Source organism: Mixophyes fleayi, chromosome 1, assembly GCF_038048845.1.
Source record: "Mixophyes fleayi isolate aMixFle1 chromosome 1, aMixFle1.hap1, whole genome shotgun sequence".
Taxonomy (NCBI): Eukaryota; Metazoa; Chordata; class Amphibia; order Anura; family Limnodynastidae; genus Mixophyes; species Mixophyes fleayi.
The window spans coordinates 20,134,950-20,150,362 of NC_134402.1; the positions used below are offsets into that span (position 1 = coordinate 20,134,950).

A 15,413-nucleotide genomic window follows, 5' to 3' on the forward strand; every position below is an offset into this window, starting at 1 on the left:
GGTACGCATGATATTATATCCATTTATGCTATTCAAGTGGTAATACACATTGAGGCGCCCTGCCTGTCTTCTGTTACAATATATATATATATATATATATATATATATATATATATATATATATATATATATTGGAGATAAGCAAACTTTTCAAAATTGTTCTGTAGTATATCCATCTTGCTCTCTATTGGTTGCAGATTTTCACACTTTTCTTGGGCATAATTTGGCCTTAAGTGTTCAGCTTTACCCGATCATTTGATTTGTGTTTTGTCAGGACTTTTCCCTTATTATAACCCTGTCATATCCCAGAGAAGGACGACTTCACTGTCATCCCTTCTCTATGTATAAAGGAAAGATTCAGCACAATACAGAATTCAGAAATTTAGGGAGTAATTTCTCTCTCTCTCTCTAATCCAGATACCCACAACTTCCATACACGTATATCTTATTCAGAACACTACAGAAATTACCTCCCTCGGGCTCCCCCAGTGGACTGACTCCTCTATTCATCAATTTTACATTCACTAGACTATTCTCAGTTTCTGATTTCCTAAAATCCCCCCCCCCCTCTTGGATCATCACCTTATCAGCTACATATTCTCCCCCAGTACTTAAACTTCACTGCTGTCAAACTCAACCAAGTCTCCTCAAATCCTGGAATCTTAGCTGTATCATTTACAAGAATTTTCCACCTTCTCTTCCCAATTTCCACTCTCCTCCCCTGATATAGCAGCACCACCAATCCATTAGCAACAGACCCTGATCAAGTGGCTCCAGTTACTCTTCATACTTCGTGTAGACTTCCATGTCAGCTGTGGCACATTAAAGTAACATGACATCTTCAAAAACTTTCTCTCAATATTCAATTATAAGTTGATCTGATGAAATGTCTCTTGAATACGGGTGAAGGTACGCTCTGCATACACGACATTTGCCTACTGAGACGGACAAAACACACTGTTGGATAGTGCAATACATATGTTCAATATAAAGTCCCATCAAAAGACACACAAAAAAAGTATTGAACTATTATCACTTGTTAATAATTTTGTCATTAATGAAAAACCATTAAAAAAAAATTTGTAGGGACAGTGATTTAAGGAAGCAGAGTAACAGAGAGAGGGCTGAGGAGCCTTGTGATAGGAGAAAATAGAGGAAAACAGACAAAATGAAGACAGCTAATGAACTGGAGTGACAGCAGCAGTGACCAGGAGAACTGATAGAGGGACAGAGGAGCAGCAGTGACCAGGAGAACTGATAGAGGGACAGAGGAGCAGCAGTGACCAGGAGACCTGATAGAGGGACAGAGGAGCAGTGAGCAGGAGAATTAATAGAGGGACAGAGGAGCAGCAGTGAGCAGGAGAACTGATAGAGGGACAGAGGAGCAGCAGTGACCAGGAGACCTGATAGAGGGACAGAGGAGCAGTGAGCAGGAGAATTAATAGAAGTACAGAGGAGCAGCAATGAACAGGAGAACTGATAGAAGGACAGAGGAGCAGCAATGAACAGGAGAACTGATAGAAGGACAGAGGAGCAGCAGTGAGCGGGAGAACTGATAGAAGTACAGAGGAGCAGCAATGAGCAGGAGAACTGATAGAAGGACAGAGGAGCAGCAGTGAGCAGGAGAACTGATAGAGTGACAGAGAAACAGCAGTGAGTAGAGGTGGTGAGACACAGTGAGAAAGAAATCTGAGACAGACATTAAAAAGTGTGAGAAACAGCTTTATAAAGAGAAATTGATAAAGAGATATAAAGAGATAACAGAAGAGGATGAGACAGTGATATGTATTTACCTTTTTGCAAGTTACAATTTCTCTGACACCAAAACACCAAATAGTTTGAAATATTTATCAGAATATCAGTATTATTTATTCCACCCAATTTATAATAGGGGTGTGCACCGGCCACTTTTAGGGTTTTGTGTTTTGGGTTCTGATTATCTTGAGGTTTTCGGTTCTGATTTGATTTGCCAAAACACCCGACGAAAGGTTTTGGTTCTGATTTAGGGTTTGGGGTTCTGATTTATTTTTAAAAAAGCATAAAAAGTGCTAAAATCCAGTTTGTGGTTTTTTTTTCACTCCTACGCTATTATTATCCTCACTAACATTCAATAACAATCATTTTCACTAATTTCCAGTCTATTCTGAACACCTCACAATATTGTTTTAGGCCAAAAGGTTGCACTGAGGTAGCTGGATGTCTAAGCTAAGCGACACAAGTGGGTGGCACAAACACGTGGCCCATCCTAGGTGGCTGTGTAGGCTTGAATGGCCTTTTTCTGCTCCTCCATCCTCTGCAGCATATAGAGGATGGAGTTCAAGCGCGTCACTACCTCTTGTTTTTGTTGATGGCAGGGCATGTTCATGCTTTTTTGATGTAGCAGGAACAGTGAACGTAGTTTAATATCTGATACTAAGATTTCTGGACTGCGTAGTGGAGTGGCCCCGGTACCCAATTTGGTACCGGGGCCACAATACCGCCTTCAACTGTCTAAATTCCACTGCACAGATGGCGGACACCGGATGCACGTCTAACACCAACATAGCTGTTACAGCCGCAGTTATCCGCTTTGCAATAGGTTGACTACTGTCGTACTTTGTGCTCATGGCAAACGACTGTTGGACGGTCAACTGTTTGGTGAAAGTCGTAGCGTTCTTATGACTTCCCCTCTGGGAAGATGACCGACTACCAGCAGCAACAGCAGCAGTGGCAGTAGTAGGCGTACCGCTGCAGGATTCCTCGGATGAATCCCTGATTGAAGAGGACTTAGGGCTAGATTTACTATCAGGCGTGATGCATGGCGGCTTCAAACCGCCATGCATCGCGGCGGTTTTCCGGCGTGTTTGCATTGCAAACAGCCGGATTTACTAATGGGCGCATTTCAGCTTCAATTTGAAGCCGCCGGCGATGTAACGGCGGGATGTAATGCTCAAAGCCGCCGGCGGCTTTGAATAGAACATGGCGCTTTTGCTTTAAATGACGGCGCTTTTGTGTAAAGGCGGTTTTTTTGAAAATTACACCTGTCTCCTGGCCTGTTACTATTGGCTATTTTCAAACTCAGGAGATTTGACATCACAAGCCCTATATAAACCACTGGCCTGACACTTTTTTCTCTGATAGGGTTTAGAGGAGTTTTGTGAGAGGAGTTTGGAGGATAGTGGTTTGCTGAGAGTTGGTGAGAGTTGGAGTTTGGTGGATTGGTGGAGCGATATCTGATTGAAGTGTGAGTAGTCCTGTGGTTTTTTCCTGTTTTGTACATTTATTTTCTCATTTATTTTCTGTCTTGTATTTTTTGTATTTGACTTGTCCTTTGTCTGTGTTACTTGTGTGTGACTGTGTGGAGAGTGTGTCTGTAGGTAGTGTAGTTTGTTCTTTGTGTTTGTAAGTCCTTCAGTGTTTTGTGTTTTTCTGTCTTCTGGGTAAAAATGTCCAGAGATAGGAGGGGAGAACAGGCTGAGGAGAGGGAGATGGAGGTTGAGGGGTCAGAGGAGGGAGAGGGAGAGGTTGAGGAGACAGGACAGGGCAGGAAGACCAAGACAGGGAGGAATGTGCGCTTCTCACATGATGAGAATTGTGTGTTGGTGCACAACATCATTCCCTGCTACGAGGTCATCCTAGGGAACCTGGCAGCCCGGACTCCTCTAAGGCGGCGTCACCAACTGTGGGGGAGAGTCTGTGAGGCCGTGAACGCGGTGGGCCCACTGAAGCGGACAGTGGCACACTGCCGCAAGCGCTTCTCTGATATTAAGAGGAGGCTTAAAGAGAAGATGGCCCAGGAAAGGAGGTCGACAAGGCGCACGGGTGGTGGCCCCCCACTTCGTATGGAGTACACCACGTATGAGGAGGAGCTGCGCCAGATAATGCCGGCTGAAATTGTAGAGGGCATAAATGTGCAGGACACCGATTCGCCCTCTTTTGGCCAAGTAGTTGGTGAGTTATTTGGGTTTTTTACCCTAACAGTATTTTAAATGTTTTTTTCTTTTTAAAACTGCTTTTCTCTTTTTAAAACTGCTTTTCTCTTTTTAAAACCTCTTATCTCTGTGCAAACGTTTTTTCTTATTTGTTATTTTTTTTTTTATTGTTTTTCAAAGTGTATTTTTGACTCTAATAGTTTGTAAAGGTTTAAAAACAGTATATTTGGAAATTGTTTTTTATGGAAATACATTGTATGCTTTTTCTAATACATCCAGATTCGCCAGGACCGCAGTTCAGTCCCAGTGCCAGACCTACACCTCCACCTTCAGCGAGAGATTCGGGCACAGACGAGCAAGCAGGTGCGTGATTTCTGTTTAGGAGAGAAATAATGGAGTTAATTGTTTTTCTGTGCAAATGTTGCTGTCAATTTAATTTTTTTTTTTTTTTTATTGTTTGCAATGAGAAGTTTGGGCTACATTTTACTAAACTGATATGTTGCCTATAGTAACCCAACAGAATATACCTTTACTTTATTTATTGCATTCAACAAAATGACAGCTAAAATCTGATTGGTTGCTATAGGCAACATCTCCACTTTTTATAGCATGTAGTTTAGTCAAAATAACCCAGCATGTACTACACAGTCCAAATGATAATGGGTATTAAAAGGATAATAAGTGCATCCGTAAGCAGGTAGCATAGGACTAGAAATCAGGAATGCAAACATTTTGAAATAATCTGTAGTTGCTAAAGAATATTCTTTCCTATCCAGTGTTCAGAATGCAATATACAAACTTATTATCTACTATATACTTACCGTCATTTTTCATACACAGGGCCCTCTTCATACCAGCCACCTCAGGCGGAGTCATTGGAAATGTCCCCTGAGCCAGAGGATCAAACGACCATCACCCTGGTAACAGTGGATGCCCCTGTGTCTGGCTTCCAGGAAGTTTCACCTGGCCCTGCTGAACCATCACACCACCAACCTGCACCTGAAAGTATGGACCCAGCCAGAGAAATGGCGCTGTCTATTGGCGCATTCCAGCAGCAACAGACATTGTTCATGGACAGGCAAACTGGGCACATGTCACAAATTGCGGCCCAGTTGAGGAGAATACACCGCTCCACGAGCCAAATCCCTGCTGCAATAAACCGGCTGGCAAGCGCTTTGGAGCAGACAAATGTGCAGCTGGCCCAAATGTCTGGGTCTGTGGACGCCATGCATTCCTCCATTCGCGAGGGGAATGCCAATGTTATCCGGCTGGCAGGCCAACTCCAGCAGGAACTGATTGCCCGCTTGCCGGCCCCTTTTTCATCGGCCTCCACCAGTGCCGCTAGTACTCCTACCACATCTCTACAGAGTACTCCTCCAAGGAGAGGTGCTCGCACCAGGGGTGGGCGAGGGAGGGGAGAGAGTGCCACCAAGCATAGCGATATGCCTGCAAAAAGGCATCGCTAGCACAATGTTTGTTATTTATTAATGTTTTGTCAAGTTTCTATAACCATTATACGTTTTTATTTATTGTGTTCTGCAATAAATGCAGTTAAATTTCTATTGTGTCAGTCTTTCTTTTCTGCACATTAAACAAGAGTATACTGATTTTTTAACAACTATGCACTAATTTCACGTAAACATTGACCTCTGACTGTCACATTCCAGGGATGTTCATATTTACCACATGAGGAGTACACACTATCCTGTTTTTAAAGGTTCCAATGTACAAAAATTTAACAATAAAATACTAAAATTGCACTCACATAAAACACATTTTTGAGGAAAAAATGTTTTTCATACTATGTACTTACACGTAAAGTAGTTTGCAATGAGACGGTCTCTAATCTCCCTTCCGCCCTCTGTGCTCTGCACATCACCATGTGACACGGACCCCTTCTTCTTCACTGTCTACTGCAATAATCGGTGGGGTAAGTTGATGTATTGCTAGATTATGTATCAAACAGCCAGCCAGGATAATTTCAGACCCCTTTTCAGGTGCATACATAGCCACACAACCCAATTATTCTAGTAACCTCAACCTAGTTTACCAAAGTACAAAGTTACGCTATAACACACCTCTACTAAATCAGTAAATAAATTGCATGGTGGGAAGACACAAGAGAAAAAGAAACCAAAACAACACTGCAATTACAAGACACTGGCCTTTTAACATATACAATCCCAAAGTAAAAAACTTTGTACATGAAATGGCCCTTTTCCTTCTGTTCTGATTGCCCAAATATCTGAAACAGCACACTGTTTGAGCAATCTCGCCGCTCACAAGCAGCGCTTTCATTTTGGTCTATTGAATGGCGATTTTCCGGCGGCTTTATAAACCCCCTAATAGTAAATCCGGCTGTTTGTATGTTGAACATTGTTGAAACCGTCATGGCGATGTATACAGAGGCGGGTTTGGAAACATCATTTTTGGCCGTTTGGACGGCGGGTTTAGCCTTAGTAAATCCGGCGATGGCTAAACTGCCGCCAAATCCGCCGAAAGTCGGCGGGTTTACAAACACGCCTGATAGTAAATCTAGCCCTTAGTCTGGCTGGTGACATGGCCTGCAGGTCTAAATCTGATGGAGATCGTGGAGGAAGTTGACGAGGAGGGTGTTGGTGGTGTGTATCCAACAGGACCAAGGGATTTAGGTGTCCCTGGACTGATGACAGTCCTAGCCCCAGTTCCTGAACTAATCACTGAACTATGAAGGTTATTCAGGTGACGTATAAGGGAGGATGTCCCTAGGTGGCCAAGATCCTTACCCCTGCTTATTTGAGCTTTACATAAGCTACATATGGCCATACATTTGTTGTCCGGATTGGGATAAAAATAACACCAGACCGAAGAGGTGCATTTCTTGGTCTTCTTTCCAGGCATGACGATGGGCTTTTTCATCCCATGGACAACAACTGATTTTCCCCCTGGTGCCTCATTTAAGATAACCACATCAGCATCCTCCTCATCAAGTTCCTCCTCAGCGCCAGCTACATCAATATCCTCCTCCCGGTGTACAACATTGACACCTTGATTATCCAAATCTGGATCTACACTGTGGGTGATCCTTCCGGCATATGCAGAGGGTGTGCTGCAAATGGTGGATGGAGTCACCTCTTCCCATACAGTGAGGGGAAGGTCAGGCTTCACAACCACCAACACCCTTGGACTCGCCTTGGGGATTTGTGATGTCATCTGTTTAGAAGGCAGAGTTGTTTGCCGTGTTGTTGCTGACAGCATAACTCTCTTAAATTACTAGAACCTTTAACTAGTGTGTACCTTTCCTTGTCACTTCCCCAAGAGCGTACCTAGTTCTCAAGAAGTATTAGTCTGCCCCTAAACTGTTTCCCCTCCCCTAAATACACCCATAAATTGCACAGACCAGTGGTAGGTACGCATGGCACCCGTTCACCGTGGCGCCCATTCTCAATTTCTTGGCAAAGGTGCCAAATGGTGGGATGGCAATACAGCCCTGTCAAATTGGAATGGTCCAGAGTATCACAATTACTCCCGTCTATAATTAAAATAAAGAATTTTTCCTTTTATAATATTATGTCTACAAGCTCTGTTAAACACCATTAAGCCTTTGGGAACTCATAGTGTTTTCCAAAACATACTGTGATCTTGTTATATTTTCCTTTGCACTTTGCCATGCAGTGTGAGCTACAAACCAGTCAATCACCCTGTGTAGATAGAGATCTGTTGGGTTAGGGACCTTTGTTTTCCCCACTGAGCTGCCAAACAAGTTATTAATTCACGGAGATTTGCGCTTAGAGAGGGGCACAGTGATCTTTGCTCTTTCCCATGCGCTAACACAACACATCAGGCAGGTAATGATCCACAGCATTGATGTCCGTCTCTTCTTGCAAACATTGCCACACTTCATTTATTGAGAGCAAATACTCACTGTGCTCTTATGCAATTCCCTGGAGGATTGAAAAATTGTTTATTAATACAGAAACGCTGCTGCTTTCAGACTGGGCTGCTTCACTTCAAGTGTGTTTGTTAAATAAAAGAGTCTTTATTATATTTAGTGTGGAAATATGCATCATTTGTGTTTATGTAGATCCAGTCAAAAATACAGAATCCATGATTATTTCTATTTATTTACTGTTAGAGTCAGGGATATAAAGGTTGCTGGAAAAATATAGGTTTTGACAAAGTACATGATGCTCACCAGTGTTAGCTTTGGAAATGTTGGCCCAATACTCACAGGCCCTCCTGAGAGGATAGTACAAGTGACTTCCTGGTGGCTAATGTGCAAAACAGACACTTTCTGATGTCTGGTATTAAATACAGAGCCCTTTACTGCTGATTAGCATATAATACAGACCACTGTCCTGGTATCTGATTCCAGAGGCGTTTTTCCGCAGTCTGCCTTGTACTTGAATGCAAGGCTGCCATCAGAAACCATGGAGCCCAGTACTAGTTAATCTGGTAGGGCCCCCTCCCTCTTCGCCATACATGCACTCCCCTCCCTCATCACAGTAAATGCTCCACTACCCCCTCCCCATATCACAATAGATGCTACACTGCTCCCCCTTCCCCATATCACAATAGATGCTGTGCTGCTCCCCCCTCCCCATATTACAGTAGATGCTACACTGCTCCCCCCTACCCATATCACATTAGATGCTGCGCTGCTCCCCCCTCCCCCAGGGGAAAACGCAGGATTTGTAGAGGGGGGTTTCCACACCACGCCACCAGTGGGTGTGACCAACATGCATGGGGGCGTGGCTATAATATTAGACAGTGCTTGGCTGCTCTCCAACTCTTCCTATCCCCATAATATATATGGGCAATGCTGCATGCACTACTGTTAGGTGCACACAGCTCTCCATTTTCAAGCAGAGCCATGTGAAGCGGGAGCAGGGTCCAGCCACCTAAATTACACAGTGCCCCAGGCTTGGAGGGGGGTTTACGGGCACTAGGAAACCCCCCCCCCCTTGGTTTGCCTATGTCCTTATATCACAATAGATGCTGCGCTGCTCCTAGATCCCCATATTATAATAGATCTAATTCAGTTACTTTGTTGTTTGCACGATGTGGTGGCTCCCAGACAATGAATGACTGGGTGTGCGTCGCATCATGGACTGTGACTGGGAGCTGTCGCATCACGGAAGATCACATGGGGAGGGAGGAATCAGCTGTGGGGGGGGTCTGGACAGACGGAAGGTTCTATTCGGGCCCCCTGGTCTGTCCGGGTCCCCCACAGCTGTACCCGCGAAATGTCCACTGATGGCAGCCCTGCTTGTATGGCCTTCCTCCAACACTGCTACAGTCAATGGTCAGTCTACACATTTAAAGTGAAAGCAGTGACTGAAATAGTGAGTGGACGGGGGATTAGAAGAGGGAGAGTATTGGTCACAGCGCTATACTGATTTCAGGAAGGAGCACAGGTGATCCATATCTTTTTTGCAATCAAGTAGAGCGCAGCCAGTGTTTGGAACAATTGGCAAGGACGGGGCCTGGAGAATTTAAGGGCCTGGAGAAAAGGTGAGAAGCTTATTGCTGCCACCCCTAGGATCATGTTTTCTTCTCACAAGAGGGATACCCTTAGTCAGGGGAGGGCTGGCAAATTTTAGCCTGGGGGACAAGACTCGACTCAGCAGCCTATTAGCAACATTTTAAAGGAAAAAAATGCAACTGGCCCAGTGACCAAGCCTAAGGTAGCCCAGAGCCGTAACGAGGGTGGTGCGGGCGGTGCCATCGCCCAGGGCGCAAGGCAAAGGGGGCGCAGCAGCCGCCCGCTACCTGCCCCAATACCATAATGTGACCTCCCCGGCCGCAATGTGTAATAAGAGGCGGTGACCGGTCAGTGACAACTGGATGTCCGCCTCCCGTATTCTCCTCCGCTCATCATCACTTCGCAGAGTTACTAGATTTGGTCCGCTCCGGCCGCTGTAGCCGGTTTCTATGGAGACGCCAACTCTGGAAGTGCTGGCCGCAGTCAGTGTGAAGGGGATCAGCGCGGACCGCGGAGTACATACAGGACTCTGTAGCCGCTGGTTGTGCAGGGGGGACGAGCTGCCGGGATGCTGGAGCCGGGCGAGGAGAATGTGTGGGAGAGTGAGAGGTTATCACCAGCACCAACCACAGGCCAGTATATAGTGTGCACTCCCAGTACCGTCCCCAGAGTAGTGATATAACATAACCCCAGTGTAGTGATATAACATAACCCCAGTGTAGTGATATAACATAACCCCAGTGTAGTGATATAACATAACCCCAGTGTAGTGATATAACATAAAACTTCACAGCAGGTCACATATTCATATCTCTCTCTCTTACCCCCCCCCCCCCCCCCTCCTTTCAAATCATGCCCACTACAGTTTATGTAAGTAAGTGCGCACATATATATATATATATATATATATATATATATATATATATATTCAGTAAAGTGCTAGCCACACCCACTTGTCAAATGCCACTCCCACTTACATGGGGGGGGCGCCGGTGCCCTGTCTCGCCCAGGGCACCAAAATTTCTAGTTACGGCACTGAGGTAGCCCACCATGGTATCGGCCCGGCTGGAAGATGCTCCCCTGCCCCCCAGCCCTGCCTGCCTCTGCCCTTAGGTATACCATACGAGGGGCGAATGCAGGATTTAGAAGGGGGGTTTCCGCCCCCCCCCCGAAAAAAAAAAAACTATTGCGAGAGGGAGCTGCTGCATTTCGGTGAGTCTGAATTCTACAGCAGCCGCGGCAGTGCTGTATTATACTACAATACAGCACTGCCGCGGACGCTTCTTTGACAGCGCCGCGGCTGCTGTAAAGTACCGTTGATTCGCGGAGGGGAGGGATTTCTGTAGAACCAGAAACCCCCCTGCGTGCGCCGCTGCATACAAAGGTATCAAGGGCTGTGCTGCCAGCTTTCAACCTGGGGGGAGAGATATTTTACTAAACACAGACTTTATTCACTAATAATCTCTTCGATATAGAAATGTCATTTTTGTTATTCTTCAAAGCAAAACTGAGTTTACAAAATAAGAAATGTTTGAGAACAGAGCGCATTGCACATTGCGGTTGTGAAACCCTACACTTGAAACAATTAAACACAGTACAAAACACTTTTTGTCATCCTCTGATGTTAAACCCACTTGTAGTATGTCACAGTGACCAACCGCGTGATCCGATGTGAGCCGGAGATATCTGAATGATCATTGGCTACACACGTCCAGTCATGTGATGACTTTCTTAAAGTTTATCCAAATCAATCACTGTCAAATACTGCCACTTTTACTGTTCAGAGGTGATCCAATACCTTTAAAGGGCAAGTTATAATTGGGATAGTCACATAGTTCCCCTTCTCTTTAAACTTGCACTGTTATGTAACACATGGGGGGGGGGGGTCTATTAAACTCTAGTGGAGAGGGACAGACAGATATCCTGTCCCACTACAGGACGTTCCACGTGGGGACCAGGTTTGAAAGGCGGAAGTTCTAAAAAAAAATTGAATTTTCTCTTTAAATGGAAGAAAATAATATAACTATTAAATAATAATTTCATCTTGTAATAATATATAATAATATATATTATATAAAAATATGGTATAATATATCATATTTTTGTCAAGATGTTTGTCTGTAGCAAACATATCTTTATTGTGAGAGCTTAGTATATTAAAGTAGAATTATGCTGAATTGCAAGTGTGAAAAATCCTTAGTTCTCAATGCACTTAAAAATCTCTGAATTGCATTATACTAGAATAGGAAATATTGCTTTTTATTTTTAGATCGGTCTGTACGAGAGATGAATTATCAGTACTATTCATTGAACATTTTCACTGTCGCTAGATGATTTGAAATTCTAAGAGAGAGATAACCGAGCGGCGAGGTGTTTGACACTTTCATTAACTCGCCCGGCGTTTTAGCAGAGCATAGCCATTTCTAAGTGAAGAAGGAGTTGAATGAATGCAAATAATACAATCATTTAGGACACATCTCTCTGGTTAATAGGAATGTAAAATGTTATAGGTCCATTATATCATGAAAACTATATGAGAAGATCATAGGGATATTTCACTCTGCAGAAACCGAGTGTGCAATTTTGTGTTCAAACAATTACAATACAATTCTGGCTTATTGCCAGGATGAACACATTCATAAATTCTATATTTTGTGGCTGATCCACATCTTCCCTCTTATAGACATTCTGTAAGGAAACATATTAACGTCTACTGTCAAAATTTTAAATGGCAACATATCAATCATTTTTATTTTAAAAATGTGTGGCAGGGGCTCCCAGGAGTTTCCCATTGTCAGAGATAGAAAAATGTTTAAACATTTTCAATTTCTACAAATATCCTGTTTCAAAGCAAATAAGTATCTTTCACCCTAAGCAAATTAGACAATGTAATACCACGTTCACACTGACCTAAAAAGCCCGGATATCACCGGGGTGAGCCCTGACGACCAGGGTCGTGGCTCAGTGTGAACGGGGGTCCCTGCATCTGGGTAACCGCCAGTGCGAATGGGGCGACCCGGGTTTTTCAACCCCGGTCTCACAAAAATGAGCTGATTGAAATGACCTTTACATGACCTCATCTTTGTCAGCCAATCAAAGCTCCTCTTGTGATGACTCACACTTATTGCCAGGACAGGCCCAGGTTCAGTACGAACGGAGTGACCCGGTAATTTCCCGGGTCCAAGGTGTGAACGGGGTCTCTGAACTGAGATGCTCTGTGACACGGCAATATCCAGGGTTCAAAAACCCGGGATATTGCCGGGGCGGCAGTGTGAACGTGGTATAAGTAAATATAAAGGTAATAATTTATCTATTATAAGTGAAGCTACCATGATATGGAAAATTCTTAGGGCACAAATTTGAGATGCAGATATCAACTGACATACAGTAAAGGAAGTATTTGGCGGAGAGTAGAGATGTTCACTGACGCCCGTGTTCTGGTTTTGGTTTTGAATCTGGATTAACTTTGTGTTTTGGTATTGGTTTTGGCAAAACCGCCCTTGCGTGTTTTGGTTTTGCTTTTGGATCCCTGTTTTTTTTTCTAAAATCCCTATTTTTTTTTTGCTAAAATCATATAATTTTGCTTTTTTTCCCCTACATTATTATTATTAACCTCAATAACACTAATTTCAAGTATTTTGCAGTCAATTTTGACCATCTAACAGGTCACAATATTATTTTCATACACTTTCAAACAAAGACTGCAGCAGTTCTTGCCAGTGATAAGAAGAAGGCCATTGTCATGCCTGGGCATAAGACCAAAAAATTCACCTCTTATGTGTGGAATTATTTTTACCTAAATCCTGACAACAGTTGTCTAGCCATTTGTAGCATTGTAAAGCCACAGTCAGTAGAGGTAGGAATCTTAACCATCTAGGAACCTCATCCATGTTACCTCATTTAAAGCGAGCTAATGGAAAGCTTTTGTGAAAATCAGAAACTTATGCTAAAAAATAACAACAAGCAGTCCAGCATCATCTACCTCCCTTCTCTCAGCTAGATCCCAGCACCTGCAATCTACACCCCAACACCTTCATCATCAATATCCTCACAAGTGATCGAAGTTAGTCCTGCATCCAAGTTTCTAAGGTGAGATGACTCCTCCCCTATCCGACGACGTAATGATGACCAATTCTGTGGGCATGTGAAAGTTCACTAAAATCTGCTAAGTTCGGGTGTGTTCGGTTCTCGGGGAACCAAGCCTGAGCATCTCTAGCAGAGAGACAGGAGTTGGATGGCTGGTGTTAGGTGTCGGATTACCTATTGATAGTGACAAGGGAAGAGCTGTTTCTGTTGAATCTCAGGAGAGTTTCTGTTTCTGTTGAATCTCGGGCAAGTTTCTGTTTCTGTTGAATCTCATACAAGTTTCTGTTGAATCTCAGGCGAGTCTCTGTTGAATCCCGGACGAGCTTCTGTTGAATCTCCGACGAGTTTGACTAAACAAATCAACACAAATCGCCGGAGATTGGATTTTGGAATGTCAAATTGACATGCTAATACATATGGTAACCTTGCGCATAAAATTGCTGGTCTCTTCTCCCCTATCCACCTCCGTGTCTCCGTCATCTACCGTCCCTCGGGCCCTATGTCCCCTTTCCTTGCCAACTTCGCTGCCTGGCTCCCCCATTACCTTGCCTCTGACCTCCCCTCCATTATACTGGGCGACTTCAATATCCCCATTGACAATCGTTCTGACCCTGCCACCATCAAACTTCTCTCGCTTTCCTCCTCTCTCGGCCACACTCAGTGGACCTCCTCCCCCACCCACTGTCTTGGTCATTCCCTCGACCTAGTCTTCTCTCATCTCTGTGATCTCTCTGACTTCTCTAACTGTCCCTTCCCACTCTCTGACCATCATCTCCTCTCCTTCACTCTGTCCTCCTCCCCATACTCCCACCCTGCCTAAAGCCACCCTCACTAGGCGCAACTTTGATGCTATCGACCCTACCTCCTTCTCCTCCTCTCTTGAACCTCTCCTATCACCCCTCCCCTCCTTGGCCCTTCCTGATCAGGCGTCCTCTCTCTACATCACTCCCTCACTACTGCCCTTGATGCTGTCGCTCCAGCCTCCGCTAACCGCCAGCGCCGCCTCATTCCTCAACCCTAGCACTCGAAACTCACCTGCTTCCTCCAAAAGTGCTCTCGCACTGCTGAACGCCTCTGGAGGAAATCTCATTCCCTGGCTGACTTCCTTCACTATAAATTCATCCTCTCCTCTTTCTGCTCCGCCCTCTCCCTTGCTAAACAATCCTTTTTTAAGTCCCTCATTTCTTCTCAGTCTTCCAATCCCTGCCGCCTCTTCGCCACCTTCAACTCCCTCCTCTCTCCCCCTCCCCCCTGTCCCGCCCTCCCTCTCTGCTACTGACTTTGCCACCTTTTTCTCCTCCAAAATTGAGGCCATCAGACTGAACTCCTCCTCCTCCCCCTCTCCCGCCACCCTCATCGCCTCAGCTCCCCCCAACCACCAACTCTGGAGCTCCTTTCGTCCCACAACAGGGGAAGAAGTTCGCTCCCTTATTCTTTCCTCTCCTCCCTCCACTTGTCCTCTCGATCCCATCCCCTCCCCTCCCACCTCCTTCGCTCTCTTTTTCCCACTGTCTGCTCTTACCTCGCACACCTCTTCAACTTATCTCTCTCCTCCGGTGTAGTCCCCTCCTCCTTTAAACACGCTCTTATCTCTCCTATCCTTAAAAAACCCAATCTTGACCCCACCTCTATCGCCAATTATCGCCCTATATCACTGCTCCCCTATGCCTCCAAATTACTTGAGCGGATTGTCTGCAGCCGCCTCGCCAATCACCTCTCTGACTTTTCCCTCCTTGACCCCCTCCAATCCGGCTACCGTCCTCTCCACTCCACCGAAACTGCCCTAGCCAAGGTTACTGATGACCTCCTATCAGCCAAATCCAAGAGTCACTTCTCCGTACTCATCCTCCGTGACCTCTCCGCAACCTTTGACACCGTGGACCACCCCCTCCTGCTGCAAACTCTTCTCTCTCTCGGCCTCTCCGGATCTGTCCATGCCTGGTTCACCTCTT

General features: G+C 44.9%; 1 protein-coding gene across 1 annotated transcript in view; it reads left to right on the forward strand.

Annotated features, from left to right (window-relative positions):
- Window positions 1-3,351: 3,351 nt before the first annotated feature.
- LOC142140598 (uncharacterized) overlaps window positions 3,352-15,413 on the forward strand; it is an 81,946-nt gene continuing 69,884 nt past the window's right edge. The window contains exons 1-3 of the mRNA XM_075198728.1: window positions 3,352-3,930; window positions 4,191-4,274; window positions 4,752-4,916. Of these exons, the coding sequence (XP_075054829.1) occupies window positions 3,426-3,930; window positions 4,191-4,274; window positions 4,752-4,916 (754 nt within the window). The 5' untranslated portion in view covers window positions 3,352-3,425. The remainder of the gene's footprint in view (window positions 3,931-4,190; window positions 4,275-4,751; window positions 4,917-15,413) is intronic.